A 19,723-nucleotide genomic window follows, 5' to 3' on the forward strand; every position below is an offset into this window, starting at 1 on the left:
TAAACTTCAGGGTCTACTGAACAGAATAGCAGAATTCCAACTTCGGTCAGTGTCCCCTGCCCAACTTAAAATTCAACTCAAGTTTGCTTTCACTACTGGTGTCACTAAAAGGAAAAGAAATCTAATCTGTGTCACTAGACCCATTTTTCTTCAGCATTTTTTTCTTTTCACTTTTTCAGAAAAGATGGGTAGTCATTTCAGGGTAAGGGATTTCTGCTTTCCAGAATGAATAATCTCACCTACCTGACACCAAAATGGGTCTACTGTAATTACTGCCCCCCCAAAAAAAGAAAGAAAAAGAAAAGAAAAACCTTTAAAAAATGAATATTTGCCAACTTTAGTTCCTGCAGCTTTGATTTGCAAACTACCTAGATCCCCACTGAATAATTACTAATTAATCAGGAGGATATTTTAAAAATTATTATAATTAGCACATTAGGTCCTATAGTCTAAAACAGAATTATTGCTTTATTTATTTTTCCAAAGGATGAGAAAGGAAACTTGAGGATTTTGATGTTGTGACACCATCAGCCAGAGTCACTGCCTTTCTAGAATGGGCAGTTTCACTCTGGGTGCTTCTATCATACCTAATAATTAAGGGGGCTTTTTGAGCAAATTCAGCACTGCCTGCTAATAGCACTAATCCAACTGCAGATCATTAAATCAGTTGGGTACATCAGTGAATATACTTAACAGATTTAGTGATTTAAAAAAACATATCGTGGTTATATATAAATTGATTTCTTTAATTCCATTATTGACAGTGGCTTTAATTGATTGATTTTTGGTGGTGGTACTGGAGCAGGACCTACTGTCATTCCAAATAGTACTTTTCAGAATAACAGGTTCCGGTCATATTCTGAGAGTTAGCCATCTGACTGACAGGTCCCCCTGGGAGCGGACAGGAGCTATAATTCCTGCACCAACTCGACTACAGTCGGTTTTGAACTGGGTAGTATACCTTTTGGAAAACAAAACTGTGCTCCCTCTTCTTTTTATGTCTTTGTCTCTTTCCTTCTCCTGCATTCCACCCTCACTTGGGAAGGGACATCAAGCCCTGTAAAGGCCATTACATACATTATGTCATCTAATCCTCTCTATCAGCCTGTAGGTTAATTATCATGTTGACCATTTTACAGGTGAGCAACTGAGGCTCACAGAGGTTGGTTAGTGACCTGCCCAAGACACTCAGCTGGCCAGGGTCAGAGTGTGAGGACTTGGATCATAGTCATCCCACTTTGACTAAGTTGACTGCCTGATGGTCAGGCAGGTGGCACTTCCTTGCCTCATTGGCTCCTTTGACACTTTGTAAGAGGTCAAATATAGTGACACTTCTTGATAGATCAGAGGTGCAGGAGTGGCTCCTGAAGTTCAGAGCCTCAACCGAAACGCAGTCCTTCCTGCCCCAGCTCTCTCAAGCGGACCATGTTAAAAGAGGCTCAGTTAACTTAAAAAAACACAAAATTATTCCCTGTGGACAGCCGAGAGGAGAGGAGCAGAGAGAATATCCTTTATAGAAAAAAAAAAAAAAACCCTTAAAGATATAAGGATTTAAAATAAGTAAGAAGGAAGTAAATGTGTCCAAAAAGCCCCCTCTGTCACTTCCTGATGGCTTGACTTGCTATATAAACCCATCTTGAGACAATCCATACAAGTAATTCCTTTTTTTTCCCCTGAGAACAGTGGAAAGTTGGCAAGAAGTAAAAATTCTCTATGAAACAGGGAGGCGAACAAGTTGTAAATGATGTTAATATCTTCCAGATGGCACAGTTTAACTTGGGAACTGAATTTATTGTAATTAAAGGCATGTGAATTTTTCTATAAATACTGAACTTCGCAAATTTGACACTGGAAGACTCCATCACTTCTAGAGCATAGTTGTTTTAAGGGAGGCCTTCCTTCTCTTCCATTTAAAATGCATCATTGGATTTCATAATCTGAGTTAAATCATAGAAATATTTTCCCATGCGGAAGACTTTTTTTATCTTCCATGCCAATAAATCTTAATTACGAAGTGAGATTCCTCAGAAATGAGAAATTTAAACTCTAAACATTTTCTATTAAAATTATGTATTTTGACCATTATTTTACACCACATGTCTTGAATTCCTTTATATATTTATTTTTAAATTAAGCTATTATCACTTTTCTGTCTCCAGACATATGTGTTGGGCAATCTTGGAAGTTCTGTTTTTGCTTCAATCAGGAGAATCTGGCTCACTCCAGAACCTTGCTTTCCTTTACACTGCAAGCAATGCTTACAGGCTCAGAGCTCCCAAACCAGCAGCCAACATGACATGAGAACATGAAAATTACTTGCACAATTACTTCGGTTTCCTAATCCCACCCTTAGTCTTACCCTGGATCTACTAGTCTCTGCTCTATCGGGTAATGCAAGAGGATGATCCCTCTTGGCTTTGGTTTCTACTGCGTCTTCCAATCTCCAGGTGTCCTACCGGAGCTTGGTCTGTGTGGTAGGCAGAATTCAAAAAAAGGCCCCCAGGGTCTTTAGCCCCTGGGATGCACACACCTCCTCCCAGTTATTCATTAATACAGGGGCTGCTACAAAGGGATTTTGCAGATTTAATTAAGTTACCAAACCAGCTGACCTCAAGAAAGGGAGACTATTTTAGATGAGCCTGACCTAATCAGGTGAACCCTTAGAAAGGATTGAGCTTTTCCTGAAGAGCATTAGCATGAGAAGAATTCATTGTGAGGCAGATTTTCTGCTGTTGGCTTTGAAGCTGGAGAGGGCCATATGATGACAAATGCAGGTGGTCCGTAGGATCAGTCCCCAGCTGACAGCCAGCAAGAAAGTGGGGAGTACAGTCTTGCAACTGCAAGAGACTGAATTCTGCGCTAACGGTGTGGGCTTTGACAAGGACACCAAGCTCAAGATAAGAACGCAACCCCGCCAACAGCTTGATTTTGGTCTTGGGATACCCCAAGCAAGGAACCCCCCCAGCCAAGCCATGCCAGACTTCTGCACTATGGAAATGGGACCTAATAAATGTGTGTCATTTTAGCCCTTCCATTTGTGGTGATTTGTTATGCAGCAGTAGGAAACTGTCTATTACTTGCTGGACATTTATTGCCTCAGTTTCTCTCCTGTCCTGGTCTATGCTGGTCTTGACTGGCAATGACCCATGGCAGCCCACGGGATCAATTGCCATCCCTTTGCACTGTTGCAGGGAGAGCCATTTAATATCTCTTTTAATTTTACTCCAGTAAAACTTTTTTCTTTAACATTTTCTTTCTTCACTTTAGTAATGCCTCATTTCCTGGGACTGTTAACTCTCGTACATATTATTATGTTACTATCTAGATTATTAATCATCAGTTTTCTATAGCTGCAATAAAGTTATGGATATTCATTATTATGACCCTGAGGCATCACAAAAGCTTAAAGATGAAAATTTTAATGTGTGAGATTAGCTTTATGAGTTTTACTATACTCTGATTATTGAGAACAAGTTCTCAACTACCTACATATAGAAACTCTTACTCTACGGTATCAGCAGAGCCACCTTCTGGAAAAGATGCTAGGGAGACTGTATTGTGTTGGGATTTCCTGGAGGAGAATTATCTGGAAGCCTGTAGACCAGTGCAAGATTAACACCATGTGGGCCTTTGAGGAGGACAATGAGAAGACAAAAGACAGAAGTGTTTGCAACAGTTTTTTTGTTCCGAGAGAGGTGAGGGGGTTGGTGTCCCATTTACAATCAGTGGAGTTGGTTACAGGAGAGATGGTTTGGCTTCGGTATATCCAGAAGCCACTGAGCAAAGCTACCTGTTTTCTTTAGCACCAAGTACTTCCCAAGCTCTGTGGCATGGACCCAGCTAGCCAGGGTGTCCTCCTTGCACTCTGGAACTTGTCCTCTGTACTGAGGAACTCCGGGGTGGGGAAATGGAAATGCTGATAAAATGTTACTCTCCTACAATGAATGGGGTCACCAATATGGCAGGTAGCTACCCCCACTGAAAAACACCACCTCATGCCCTGACAGTGTCAAGAGCATATTACTTAGTGCAAATAGGCATAAACACATAATAAGTATAGATATGGTTAGGCTATGGACTAAAAGTTAGGGGTGCATCAAAAGGATAACTAGACTTGGGATGGATCAAAAGAATTGCCAGAACAGAAGTAAGGGAGACTGAATTTTAGAAAAGGTCAATACAAGTGAAAAGGAGCGCTAGTTCAAAGACTAATGTCCTATAGTCCTGCTTATAATAATACACAGTGTGCATACAGGAAGAAAAAAATATATATATATATGAAAAAATATGTATCTTTAGGAAGGTATTTCCCATTATTTTAATGGGGGGAAAATTACTTTCTAAACTTAGAAACAAACCTTAAAGGGGAATATGACAAAATAATAAACAAAGCAGTATTTTGTCTATTGTACAAATTTTAAAATGTTGTCAGATTCAGAATGGCTTGCATAGACATTGGCATTTGGTAGAACAGGCCAGGTCATAACCCAGGCTCTGTGTTCCTCCGAAAACGTGGAGGACTCTCTGGCCAGGCCCTCTCCCTGCTCTGAGTTTGGGGTGTTGCCTGTAACCTCCTCCAGGAGGGGGAGTGACCCAGGCCAGCTCCAGCCCCCCCACCCCACCCCAGGGCCTGCCCTTCCCACTTAGCCATCCCAGGGAGTGCAGCCCAGCCTGCATAACCCAGGCTCCGGCCCCACTCCATCTTCACTGGAGCCATCTGTGCTCAGGGCGCCGCATGCTGGCACTGGGAAGAAACCCAAATTCCAGCTGGTCTTCGGCACCCCTCCCCTGCTTCATGTCGATTCTCTACTGCCCAGCCTGGGCTGGGCTTCTCATCACGTCGTCCCTGAACATCCAGCCAAGCGGGAGGACCACGACCAGGACTAAGATAGCTCTAGAAGGAGGCCCATTCAATGGTCACCATCAATTCCACTGCAACTTTCCACTCATGTGACTCCCTGGGGGCCAAGGGCTCTCTCTGTCTCTGTCTCTGTCTCTCTCTGTCTCTTACATATACACACGCACATAGACCTCTACACACCGAAGATGTCTGTGTCTATAGGTCTAGTGCACTGGTACAAAAAAATCAATGAAATATTAGTTGATGTGTCATGTTTCTAGCAACAATGACCAGTTACAAAATGAATTGAGCTGTGAATGAATAATTCTAAATTGATAAGGTCATACTCATCCTCTCCACCCCCCAAAAAATATGTATGAAAGGGAGTAACAAGAGCAGAAATTGGAATCAAATTTGCCCAAAAGTAGGCAATGTCAAAAGGATACAAATTACTCCATCTCTATGCCTCCCCCCAGTGTTTCCCCAAGGCTGTGCTCCCTCTGGGCTGCCGCCTGACAGGTGCCTTCCTGGGATCACCGGACAGACTATGGTAGACAGTACATCTGACAGCACTTTGTAACACGGAAATTACTGAACAAATGGCAAGTGTTACTGCCAGCATTTCAGACAGTATAAGATCAAATCTGATTCATTTTAACATTCGAGTACAAAAAATAATAATAAAATTTTTAAGTGCTGTGAATTGTGTAAGACTGTTGAATCACAGACCTGTACCTCTGAAACAAATAATATATGTTACAAAAAAAAAAAAGAAGAAGATAGCAGGAGGGGAAGAATGAAGGGGGGGAATCGGTGGGGGAGATGAACCATGAGAGACTATGGACTCTGAGAAACAAACTGAGGGTTCTAGAGGGGAGGGGGGTGGGAGGATGGGTTAGCCTGGTGATGGGTATTAAAGAGGGCACGTACTGAATGGAGCACTGGGTGTTATATGCAAACAGTGATCATGGAACACTACATCAAAAACTAATGATGTAATGTATGGTGATTAACATAACATAATAAAAAAGCACTAATGATATATTGTATGGTGACTAACATAACATAATAAAATTAAATTAAATTAAAAAAAATTTTTTAGGGCGCCTGGGTGGCTCAGTTGGTTAAGTGACTGCCTTCGGCTCAGGTCATGATCCTGGAGTCCCAGGATCGAGTCCTGCATCGGGCTCCCTGCCCTGCAGGGAGTCTGCTTCTCCCTCTGACCCTCCCCCCTCTCATGTGCTCTCTCTCTCATTCTCTCTGTCTCAAATAAATAAATAAAATCTTAAAAAAAAAAAAAATTTTAGGGCACCTGGGTGGCTCAGATGGTTAAGCGTCTGCCTTCGGCTAAGGTCATGATCCCAGGGCCCTGGGATCTAGTCCCACATCGGGCTCCCTGCTCAGCGGGAAGTCTGCTTCTCCCTCTGCTTCTCTCTCTCTCTCTCTCTGTCTCTCATGAATAAATAAATAAAAATCTTAAAAAAAATTTTTTTTAATTTTAAAAAAGCACACAGAGACTTTCCATGATCTAGTTGTTAAAAAAAAAAAAAAAGGTAAAGCCTTTGATTTACTTCCAAATAAAACATCATAAAAAATAGTGTCTTCTGACCAAGAAATAAAAAAATTATTAGCTAGGCAATAGGTATTGATTTGCTACTTTATATATAGGTAATTAATAATTTTCAAAAAAACTTCTATTTGGTTACAAAGGAACACTTACTTGGGGTGCCTGGATGGCTCAGTTGGTTAAGCATCTGACTCTTGATCTCAGCTCAGGCCTTGATCTCAGGGTTGTGAGTTCAAGTTCCACATTGGGATCCATACTTAAATAATAAATAAAAATAAATAAATAAATAAATAAATAAATAAATAAATAAATAAATAAAGGAACACTTTACCCATTGTAAAAATTTTGAAAAATACAGAAATAACTAAGGAACATCATCTCACTACGCAGAGATAATCACTTATTCACACGGCTCGACATACTTCCAGTTCTTTTTCTGCATATGACTAAGAACTGAGAATATACTGTAGATAGGGGTTTATGTTCTGATTTTTCACTTAATGATATCATTAACCTTTTTCCTATGTTATAAAAAATATTTTATTGAATAGGCTTTTTAATGACTGAATAATATTCCATGATATGATTGTATATAAATTTCTTCTTGTTTTTTTCCTGCCTGCCTTATGTCCATTTTCCCCTCATTATTCTAAATAAAGCTTCAGGCATTGGTTTTGCATAAATATTTGACATTATTCCAGGTTATTTCCTTTGAATGGATTTCTCAAAATTGCTTTTACTAAATAAGAGGCTATGAACCTTGTAAGCCTCTTCATATATCTTGATTAGGACACTGCAAGCAAGCCAGAACTTAGGGGTAAATCTCATGTAAAATCGCTCAGAAACACAGATGCAGACTAATTGGCTCCTCCTAGCTCCATCATTGTATATTTTTATTTCCAAATCCTCTCTCTAATGCTCTGAGAGTAAAATCTGTTCTCTTCTGGGGAATATGTAAGGTAATTCTTGGACAGTGGCGTAGTAATCGTTTACAGGTTGTTCAGTATGGATAGCTACTAATGCCTGGTGCAAAATAAACCAAAGATCCAAAGAAACACATTTTTGCAGGTGAAAATTATGTTAGCCAACATCATTTCTCACTCTGGTTTATGATGTCAGGTATCAAATTTCTCCATTATTAATGTACAGATGCACATGGGGGTAGATCCTCCTGGAAGGAGATTAAAAAGCCGCCAGCACCTATAACCCCTCTACCTAGTCATGCGACATGTCCAGGAGCTGTGAGGGGTTGGTACAGTAGCTCCCCCGTCCAGACAACACCCTGCAGAGGATTAGCTTTCTTTCCATTAGCGGGCTCCACCACGGAGAGTCAGGGGTCATTGTACTCGCAAGAGAAAACCTGACTTGAGTAAAATGTGCTATCCGTCTGTTCAGCACTGCTTACCTATAAAGCCTCTGAAACCGCTCTTTAGTGACGGAGTACATTTCTCATTTTCCCATCACTTCTCCCCCTACTTGGCTATTTTCCTAAAACTCTAATTCAAACTTTCCGAAAGAAAAAATAATCTCTGGGTAATCCTTTCAAGAGTTCTTAGAAGGAAATCTTTATTCTTTTATCACTCTTAGGGGAAACCTAACTCGTGATTAGTATTAGGATTCAGAGTGTTTTTACCATGCGCATATAGGATGAGAGCTGGGGAGTCTGGGAACAAAAAGTCCTTTGGCTTAAGGAGCTTGCACTCTCAAGCTGGGGACGCTCCTGATAAGAACCACCGGCGTACTCTGCCCTAAAATGGGAACCATGGGAAGGTATCCTTTAATTGTAAAAAAGTTTGTTCCTAGTAAATATGGGCTGCTTTACCACTATGAGTACAGAAAGAGAAAGTATTTAGGCAGGAGATTTAAGAAAAGAAATGGCAGGATGCCTAAAGGGGGAGGAGAGGTTGGTTGTCGTCTGAAATATTCAAAATACCCACATGACATTTACATTCCTGTGATGGTAAGTGGGCAGGATGAGGTTTGAGGAAGGGCTTTCCTGGCCGGGACCCATGTCTGCTCTGGCCCAGGCCCCTGCACAGAAGGGTGGTGCCCTTTGGACTCAGACACGGCTCCCCTGGCACCTGGAGCATTCGCTTTCTGGAGCAGGGCTCCGAACGGACAGACGCGTCCACTTGCTGACCCCTTGTCTAGCTTTTGTGTGTCAGATTCCCGAGACGCAATTCCCAGCTCTCCTCTGGCAGCTGTAACGTGTCGGTTCAGAATGAGAGGCACACACATGCCCCTGTTGTCACCTGCGTAGGTCCCGCTGTCATGACCAGGGATCTTGGACATTCCAAGAAATGCAGCGTCTGCCACGCTGGAGCAGTAACAGAGCAATGTATAGCAGGCTGGGGGAGCGAAATTTGCAAACTCAGGATCCTGGGCCTCAGGCCAAGGCAGGCTGGGTGCGTTGCTGTGGTGACACATTTAGTCTCTAGGGAGGGATGCTGGCACACTGGCTGCATTCCTGGCACCACGTTTGCCAGCAAGAAACTTATGGAGTGGAACTGGTATCAACTCCAGAGGGAGATGCAAGCTGCTTTCCTAACTTCCTTGGCAGTACTACCCTTTGCAACTTGTGCACTTAAATCCTCCTGAATATTTACATGAACTGCTATTTGTGACACTCTTTGGGGCCCTGTTGGATGGTACTTTGAAGGGAAGTGCTAAAATGATAGCAGCATTCCAGTTTATAAATGTAACTATTGTGTCCCTGAATAATTCAATTTCCTAAAATTGGCACTTAATGATGAAATGACTTATCTCTTGCTGGGAGGAGATTCTAATCCCTCTCCTCCTTTTAAAAATAGCTTTTCCTGTTGCCAAGAGGAGAGCCTGGTATTTACTATTAGAAGATACGTGAATTAAAATACCAGCTTCTTTCCCTGTCACAACTCACTAGCACTATATTAGCTGAGCTCTCTCCTACCTGGGAGAAAAGGTTCCTCCCAGAAGCACCCTTACTTCTTAGGAAAGCCTGACCCACCTCTCTTACTGGTGCCTGGAAAGCAAAATGCACTCGGAGTTGGCCACTTAATATTCAGACCATGTCAAGATTCAAGTAAAAAAGCCTGTATTGCATCGTCACCAGACCCAACCCAACCAACAGTTCAAATCACAGTTAAATCATAAGCAAGCGTGGGGCAAAGCGTGCAGACCTGTCTAGTCAATGAAGCAGTAGAGATAAAAGGAATTACTACCTAAATGCCAACGAGGAGGCTTTAACGAATACAGAGATGGTGTTCTTTCCAGGTGCCCCCAGTCGGCTGTAAAAGGCTCATAAGGATTTTGAACCTAATGCTTTCTTCCTCCTCATCCTCCACTTTTTCTTCTCCTCCTCCTGCTTCATCTTCTTTTAACATGCAAAGCATCTCCCAAAGTACCGAGAACTGAACAGTTCCTCTGTGTATGTCCATAGTTTTGCAAAGGGACAGTGATGCTAACAGACCAGTGATTACTACTGGAAACATCAGATGCAGCAAAGGAAATGCAGTTAATACAATAATTCACATATGTTAATGCTTAGTTCCATCAATGTCAGCTTTCTTTTCTTCTTGATATACACAAAGCTGGCAGACAATTTTAACTGATGAGGTAATGTCATTTTTAATTTAGAGAGCCTTAAGCTGTCCACTCTAACTAGTGATATCATCTTTGCAGTTCTCTCGTGAGGCTTTATGTAAACATAAGTAATGTGTCCTGGACAGTTTGAAAAGAGATTGTTAAAGATGACATTGGTCATCATGAAGATTTCCCCCACTTTGATCTCTTTTAAATTGCCAGATACAGTTTATATTGCTGCCATATTTTAGCCATTCCTGTAATTAATATATGCCAGGACTTTTGAACCAAGTTAAACACAGAAATAAAATGAAGGTTTGAAATGAGCGGACTGTAATGTTTTCATGTCAGTTCTGGAAGAAAAATGGAAGACAGCTCAGATTGTCTGGCTCCTAGGTGACTTGGTAAATAACAAGAGAGGAAAGAGAAAGACACTAAGAAAAGGATAACACCAAACAAACAAGAATCTTCCTGTTTTCCAGGAGGATGCCAGTCTACTGGAGACAGCCCCCCACCTTTTGGAGATAAAGAAACATATGTGTTAACTCAGTGCAATATTTAGAATAATATTTTATCATGACTTCCTTTACCATTTGTCTCCTCAGTGTATTATTATTCAGCCTGAATTTTTTTTTTAATCACATCACTTTGATGACTTCAAGTGTGTCATATTTCCTTTTCAAACAACAATGTTCCTTTAAAGATTCAGGCTGGTGGGTGTAAACAAAGTAACTTCCCATTTTTAAATAAACGTTTTTCTTCAGAGAGATTATGTTCTGCAATTCCAGATAGTTTGGGGGAAGATGATCTGTGTTTTAACCACTGTGGATACCGAGAGAGGGTTTTTTCCTAAGAGTCTGGAGTTTGGTAGAACTGAGTTAAATAGTAAAGAATCTGTTTATTATTCTGTGGCCATATGTTTAGAGGGTTGCTCACAGAAATCAAAGTATTGTTCATGGAGAGCTCCAGCCAAGGAGACATTTTGAATCCATAAAAGAACTTCACAGTTTGAAAAGAATGCATAGCATTATGTATTGACACCCCACCACCATAGACAAAGGAACACAATTTAATAATAAAGAATTGTGCTCATGAGATTTTTCTTGTTAATTGGTTACTTTAAGTGACATTGTCTGCAAGTATAATGGACACCATTATTCTTAATAGTTCTGTGTTGCCAGATGATGTATACAGACATGATGTAGTCCATTTTAATTATTTCATTTTGCTGAATTTTTCTCCCTCCATGAAGTACAATGGTGAATGCAGATAGCACTGTTTTCCTGTGCTGGATGATGCTGCCTGCTAAATCATTCAAATTAGAAGGGCATTTCTCGCTCACCTGTTATTTTCTTCCATATTTATGTGCTAGGTATGACTACGTGGAAGTCATCGATGGAGAAAATGAAAATGGACGCTTATGGGGGAAGTTCTGTGGGAAGATCGCCCCTTCTCCTGTAGTGTCTTCAGGGCCATTTCTTTTTATCAAATTTGTCTCTGATTATGAGACACATGGCGCTGGATTTTCCATACGTTATGAAATCTTCAAGAGAGGTGAGTGACTTCCAGTAGAACAAGTGTGGCTCAATGTTCATTCACATTGTTTGATTCCATGAAAGACAGCGAAAAGAAGACAAGGCGTAATACTTTTATCTTTTTGTAAAAAATCATACATTCCCACTACAAAACTGTTGAAAAATACTTTACACAAAGAAAAACTACCTGATGTATGGAGGAAGTTATGTTTAAATATTTTTTTCAGTATTTCAGGACTCAAAATTGCATCATACTAATATGCTGACCAATGTTTATAAGGCATGCATTCTGTAAAACTCTTTTAAGAGCCTTTATTCTTAGCTTGCTTCTTCAAAAATAAGTCTAGTCTGCTCTCGAGGTTTGATTTCCTTCATTAAAAATGCGTGAGTCCCTTTTACCTTAAAGCCATGTACATCCTGATCCCTTTGTTTTATTACAAAATTCAAAACTGGTATTTCCCAGGAAAAGCAAAGCAGTTCACTAGGCTTAGAGTTTCTAAAGCTATTGAAGGAAGAAGAGCTTTTCTATTAATGTCTGTTAAGAAGAATAATAGTTGAGGAAAGAAGCTCTTGGAGGAAACAGAACAGTAAAGCTTTAAATGGTATTCCCCTTAGGAAATAAAGATCCTTCTCCCCCTCCAATATAATCACTTAGTAATCTATTCCAATGGTATATATTGAGATGGATAGAATCTGACAATTCATAGTCTCCCAGCCTTGAGGAATTGAACGCACATATCAGTCGATTGATAAACAATGTATCTTTATCTGGATGTCACTGTTTTTCACAAGAGCTAGTAGATTCCTTTAATGTGTTAAATTCAGCCTTCCCTTTTAAGTTGACAGTAATGTGGGGGGTGGGGGGGTGGCAATCCAGGGCCAGAGGTTCAACGTTTGAGTGTGTTGTCCTAGAATATAGGAGAAAGCCTTTTTTAATAGAAAAAAAAATCTAGCCACACCAATTACAGATTCTCAGCAGCAACTGAGAATAAAAAAAGGAGTCATTAAGAGTTTCTGGGAACACTGGTACAACTTCTTAAAATTTCAAAGAAATCTGACACTGTCGCCATATAAGTATGAATAGATGGAGACAACTTTTCTTCAAAAATTTATATAAGCACAAACTTAGAAAACCTATAGCATAAATAATAGTCTATATACAACATCAGTATGTGTAGCTGATTACATATGTACATACCTTCTTGTGTGGAAAGCTGCTTGACCTGTTATATCTGAGCCTCAGATTCCTTATCCGGTAAATGGACAACAGTGTCTAGCACAAGTTTGTGGTGAAGATCAGTTGAAATGAAAACGTGGGAAACATGGAGCCAGTGCCTGTCACCAAAAATGTCTTCAGTAAACACGAGCCATTACAATGCTTATGGATACAGATGGTGCTATCAGATTTCAGAGCCCTTGCTCCCTAACAGTTTATGTCCCTTAACCTCCAGGGAAACCTGGCTCTAAACTTATTCTTCTCAGGAAGCTTTTCCTAATTCTTCTACTTTTTTTTCCTACATTTCTACCCAACTTGTTCCCTACACATGCACACAACACACACATATGACACACATATATGCATACTATATATATATATATATATATACACACACACACATACATATACAGATGTGTTTCACTAACCATTATGTTTCTCCTTAATATTTTCAAATTTGTTCATGTGTGCATAGTCCATTTCCCAACCAGATTGGTACCACCTGAAAAATGCAAAGAAAATATCTTCCCCCCCACCTCACTGTACATACTGCATCCTAATAGGTGCTCCATAGAAAGTCATTAACTAACACAATACACTTATGCATACATATACGAGTTCATGGACATTTTTTTCCTCAAAAGCCATTTAATGATATTATAGAATCCATGAATCTCCTTAAAAACAAAAAAAAACAAAAAACAAAAAAACACCACTTCTTCCAGAATGCAGCAATTTCAAGTCTCCTCAAAACACATAAATTATACTAATCATAGTTGAACCAATAAATGAGTCTTTTCACCTGTCGAGCTTGAGGTTTTCTGCAATAGATTACAGTTCTAAGGAATATTTAGGCCATTCCTGCATCCCTAAGGTTGCATTTCTAGAAGACCACCTTTAACTGACAGCAAAGCCAGTCCCCACCTCTTCCCATGCCTCCTGGAGCCACCCTGGACACCTAATTTTCTCCCCAGGTACCCCACTTTCCCCTTCTCCATGTCTTTTCCTAGACGCTGAAAGCTTGGGCCACTGCCCTAAAATTATTCCCACTCACTTAAAAAAATTTCTCCACGAAACCCATGCTTCCCACCCTATCACTCTTCCTCTGTTCTTCCCTTGGCCTGAGTCATCCCAGCTCAACTGCTGGAAGAAGCTGGAGACATTTTCTGTGGGTTTCTATGCGGGGAAGGCACATTTGTTGAGAGCAAGATTGGTCACTTCTTACATTATTTGGTTAAGAGTATCTCCAAAGAGAGTATCTTAGCTATTATTATTGTATATCCTAATGTCATTAACAGTGAAGCATGGCCTTCTCACAGCTGCACAAGGTCCCCTAAGTCTTACAAATAACATCAAAAGCGCAGTGCTCACGGGCTGCCAATGCCACGTGTGCATCTCTCCAAGCAGCAGCTCACTCCCTCATAGGCATGTGGGGCTGCTAGACTCCCTCCTATTTAGTGCTCGTGTACTCTCTGCAGAATTCCTTAACCCATGCCCCTGCCTTGCTCCTTTTTGGGAAGTGCTTGCTCAACAGTGGCAAGCCTATACAACAGTGAACAAGAAAAATATCAACACAAATCTTGATGTTTCCTGGAGGAAGCAGGAAATTATAGAATCTTTAAGTTTGAAGGGCTCTTTTTTCCAAATCCCAAAGCCCACCTCCCAGTTGTTATACACAGAATCTGAGGACAAGGAAGGTTAGGAGGCCACCTAAGTTTACACAACAGGTTAGCAGTAAAGGCAGCACTGGAACTCAGATCTGGTGCTCAATCCAGTTCTCTTCCATTACCCCATGGAATTTCTCCAATTTTTGTCACATACCTGGGCTAGCTTCAGTGAAAGCATTGAAATTTATTTGATTTTGAAAGTATGCCCTTGGGGCACCTGGGTGGCTAAGTTGGTTGAGCATCTGCCTGCTGCTCAGGTCATGATCCCAGAGTCCTGGGATCCAGCCCCGCATCCGGCTCTCTGCTCAACGGGGAGCCTCTTCGCCCTCTCCCTCTGCCTATTGCTCCCCCGGCTTGTGCGCGCGCCTCTCTCTCTCTCTTTCCTCTGTCAAATAAATAAGTAAAATCTTTAAAAAAAAAAAAGTATGCCCTTAATTCTTGTCATTTTTTTTCTCTCATCAAATCTTGATCTCGCCTAGGCATTTTATCTTTTTAAGAAGGAGAAAATATTAGTATCTGAATGAAACCCTGCTATCAGCTTTGCCTTACAAGGGCCTAGCCAAGCATTATTTTTGCCCTGGGGAGGAAGCTGGAGGTCTCCAGGGTCATTGTTCCTACATTTAAAAAAAAAATAAAAGGGCTTCCAGTATCATATATATATTATTTGTAAATTGATGGTTTACATTAGCATAGTCACTGTCATCTTAGAAGCAACCCATTAACTTGGAAACAGATTATAAACAGTATAGCACATTTCATAATCTTCTCACCTGTAATTGACATGGTAAAATGCCACATGTTAGTAACTTTAACTATAATCAAATAGATAAGTATCTGAAGCCATCATGGTGAAGGGTGAGCCACATCTGAAAAGGCTTTCAGAGGCATTTTAAACAAGTCAGACCTCTACAGGCCAGGTTTATTGTGCACAGTTAATACGTTTTATTCTTCTGCATCTCCAGGGCCATAGACATCTAATATGTACATGGGGAGCAAGAAATTGATTTGTTTCTTCAAAAGGCTGCCAGATGCACTGAGGTGGAGATTCAGTCTACCAACCCTAGACACTAAAAATAGAGATCTGCTAGTTAAATTTAATCTGTATTGATGACCACACTGTTGCCTCTAAAGTACTTGGCTCTGTGGGAGAATATTTAGTTGTGAACACTCTCAGCAAACCTCCTTATTTAGGGTTGAACCCATGCATACCATCACAGGATGCCCATCAGTGAGACAATGGCCCAGGAAAAGAATTGTTGAATTGGACATTCCCCCAGGTTGGATTTGAGGTTCAAAAGGGTCAAGTCATCTCTGATTCCAGGAGAGTCTTAAGATCTCTTTGAAAATCATGGCAGTGGTGGCAGTGGAAAGGGCCAAGTTGAGGTGCTCACAGTCTTGCAGATGGGCCATTTTCAATGGTGGTGAGGACCACCCCATGTGGTCCTGGATGCCGTGAACTGAAATTGTGGTCATCCGTACCGTCAAAAGGTCAACTTGCAATATATGTGTGTATGAGCTTGACCAATTTAAATTACAAATTACCATAATTTGTATTGATAACACTGACTAGTCATTAAAATTATGCTCTATAAATATACACATTATACACCCACACATATATATTAAAAAATAATTTTAGAATGGCGCTGTATCTGATACTTTGGGGAAGGCAACGATGTCAACATTGATATCAAGTGACTTCTAGCAACACGGCCTGTAATCACAGTTTATCGTGCCCTCACTAACAGCCACACTTTACCGGCACACCTGTGTCAACACCACTCAGAATGAGTCACTCACCCTGGGTACATGTACGAATTACCTTTCACATTTAGTTTGTCAAAGAGGCATAGGTCACATCTGGCAGAGTTACTGAGTCACTGGTGTAGGAATCTGAAACCCAAACTCCCTCCACTGAATTCTCTCCCTCGCCTTTGTAAATGTTCTATTTCACCAATAAAGGGCTGTCAGCCTCAAGATTTAAAGATTCAAGCTTGAAGGGGCTATAATTATTTCTCTAGGGCTCTGTCGAGATTTCTGTAGCTTACTCATTCATTGTTCCCACATGATTTTATATTTGTCATTTTTTTCCTCTGCAACAGCAGAAGTTTTTAAATTGCTTCACACAAATGGAAAACTAAGGGGAACACAATAAATCTGAACTTGACTTTCCATACCTATCACTCCTATGAAAAGGCTGATAATGAATGATTGGGACAGTGATTATAATAGTGAGCTTTTATTAGAAAGATATGCTGCCTTTGCTCAGGTTATTTCTTGGTGAAGTCGTGTGAGTGGGATTTTCACTTTGCTCCTTCTTTTCTTTTACTCACAGGTCCTGAATGTTCCCAGAATTACACAGCACCTAATGGAGTGATAAAGTCGCCTGGATTCCCTGAAAAATATCCCAACAGCCTTGAATGCACTTATATTATCTTTGCACCAAAGATGTCAGAGATTATCCTGGAATTTGAAAGCTTTGACCTGGAGCTCGACTCAAATCCTCCGGGGGGGATGTTCTGTCGCTATGACCGGCTAGAAATCTGGGATGGATTCCCTGATGGTAAGAAGGGCAGGAAGCATCCCAAAAAGGGAAGAATCTGGGGGAAGGGCACTCGGATCCTTTTACAAGTGTCATGATACATGCATCATTTAAAAAAAAAAAATAGCTCAAAAGGAGGAGGGAAAAGAAACCAAAATGGTAACTCTCTTTATGCACAGCAGCGATGAAATATTTGAACTTAAAAGACAGTAATTATCTTGTCCAATTTCTTCATTTTATAGATAAGGAAACTGAGGCCATGAAAGATTATACATATGGTGTCATAGCATTTGTGTGCATGTGTGTGTGGTAGAATTGGGACCAACACGTGGTTTTCCTGACTAAAGTATTTTGCTCATTTCATTGACCTTCCTACTGGTCATTAATTCATAGACCCTAAGAGAGCAATTAAGTCAAACCATTCACTTTACAAATGCAGAGACTAAGGACCAGAGAGGTTAAGTACTTGATATAATTTTAAGGGGGAAATGTGCGTCTGTTACGTAGTTACCAAAAATTTAGAAATTTAGAAAAGGAATGAGAATGTTTGAACATTCCTAATTTTGGGGGGGTGGGAGGCATTGCTAATTTAGACAGATTCCTTGTCTGCTCCTAGGGAATTTTTATCTTTGGCAATTTGAATCGCCTCAAAACATCCTCTATCTACATTGCTCTTATCATCTAAATTCATCCTACATTTTAAAAATATTGACTGAACACCTACCACGTACCAGGCACTGATCTAGCCACCTGCTAAATAGAACAATCAAAGATGACTGCCCTCTCAGAGTTTCAGTTCTGCCAGGGGAACGGGACAATAAACAATACACATTATAGATGAATGAATTATGTGACTGGAATGTCAGAAGGTGAGAAGTTCTATAAACAACAACAGCAGCAAAAATGGAAAGAAAGAAAAAGTAGAGGAGAGCAAAAGCATGAAAAGTGCTAGGGTTAGGAAGAGGGATGTGTAGGTTGAAATTTTAAATAAGGTGGTCAGGTTCAGCCTTATTACAAAAAATGCCATTTTAGTAAAGATTTGAAGAAGGGGGTGGGTAGCCATGTGGACAGCTAAATGAAAGTTTTCCATTTGATTCCTTGTGAATTAGGAGGTGAATGGCAAAAATACACACCCAAATCCTGAACAGAGGGAGATAATATCAAATAATTTGTTGCAGCTGCATTACTTGTCTTGTGTTTAGTCTGGTTTAATATTAAGATTTCTCTAGAGAACACACTCTACACAGATCAGAAAGGGCAGCTTGGAAGTTCGTACAAATCATGCAGTTAGAGATGTATAACCATCTATAAAATAAAGTCAGATATTATGATCAGGCTGGAGGGAGGAATATTTAAATAAATATTAAATTGTAAATGAAGGGCAAGTATCACGTGAAAGAGATTGCCTTTGCCTTTGAAATGACATTAAAATTATCAAGGTAATTCAATTCAGCTGTGTTCCTCAGCAGTAAACAGCAATGGAGATAAACTGGGTTTAGAGAAAGCTTATATTGTCATTGGAGTAAATGGGTGAGCTATCACTGGTTTAGTTTCTTCTTTGGTCTATTACTATATAAATAGGGTTATGATGATCTTATCGAAACTCATTCATTAAGTAATGAGATTTGCCCAAACAGAGTGCTGATTGATTTCCAAGTATTCAATCTGATAATTAGGAAAACAATATTATAATAGTATTGTAATAATAGTTGGAACATTTAATAATGGGTTTGTTTGTTCACAACCCAAATTTGCAGCCTTCCTTTCCAGAACTTACATTTAAATTGACATCTGAAAAGGAGGTCCAATCAACCAACTTATTTAGAATACTTTCAGAAAGAAGCACATTGTTATTAGTGTCAAGGGTTTTTCAAAGTAGTAATTTTCTGGCTCTAGAAAATCACTGAGTTGAAGCGAGGAACAATTAACAATAAGATTTATCAGCCTTGCAATTCTCATGTTTTAAACTATGGTGCACTTGACTTATTCCCAGAGAAAACTGGCCTTGGAATGTGAAAACTGTGTTTGTATATTTGTTAAAACTTATCTGGCTTCGTCCAGCCTACGCCAGCAAAAACAGCTCTCTCGTTTTTAGGCAAAATGGCAGACTGCCCCTCCTGGGTTTCTTGTCAGTGGCACTAGAAACATTTTTGTCATACTAGTTCAACACATACAGTTCCTTGCCAACAAAACTGCTTTTACTCTTTGATACCCCTTCTAAAAACAACAACCAGAACATGCTGAAGGCTTTCAACCATCAAGTGATTTTTAGGTTGCGTTTTATCATACACATTGAATGAGATGACTAAGTAATTGAAAGCTATTCATTGATTCAGATTGACTTTGAAGAAAAGCAATTTTACTCCCGAACTCAAAATCCGAGGCATGCACGGGGTGAATCACACATCCCCATGTATCACTCTCTGAAGCTCCACGGATTCACAAGTAGCGACCCTGAAGTAATTGGTGGAAGTTTACATATGGTTTGTGAGCCATGAGCTGAGCGTGCCACCCTGGTGGGTGTTGCAAATGTTTGTGCTGAATTATGGAGCCAAATACGAATGCTTAGCTCACATGGTGTGGGCATGCATGAAGTCAGCTTTCCATCTAGGCTGGGCCAAAGAACTGGAAATGCAGTTGTTACCTACATACCAAAAATTATCAACTATTTGAGGAATAGGTTTCATGAAAACTAGATTGAGTTCTGTTTGGTTTTTATTGACTTACTATTAATATTAAAATTAACCTTCTGAGATAGAAATATAAAAGTGATATCAGCACAAAATACGCACATT

General features: G+C 40.1%; 1 protein-coding gene across 6 annotated transcripts in view; it reads left to right on the top strand.

Annotated features, from left to right (window-relative positions):
• Positions 1-19,723, top strand: part of NRP1 (neuropilin 1) — a 137,378-nt gene that overhangs the window by 46,186 nt on the left and 71,469 nt on the right. For all 6 annotated transcript variants that reach the window (XM_064591869.1, XM_064591870.1, XM_045874213.2 and 3 more), the window contains 2 exons: positions 11,341-11,522; positions 16,722-16,949. In XM_064591869.1, coding sequence (XP_064447939.1) covers positions 11,341-11,522; positions 16,722-16,949 — 410 coding nt within the window. The remainder of the gene's footprint in view (positions 1-11,340; positions 11,523-16,721; positions 16,950-19,723) is intronic.

This window comes from Mirounga angustirostris, unplaced genomic scaffold, assembly GCF_029215605.1.
Source record: "Mirounga angustirostris isolate CCGP_5_RB_7025 unplaced genomic scaffold, mMirAng1.0.hap1 SCAF_5, whole genome shotgun sequence".
Lineage (NCBI taxonomy): Eukaryota > Metazoa > Chordata > Mammalia > Carnivora > Phocidae > Mirounga > Mirounga angustirostris.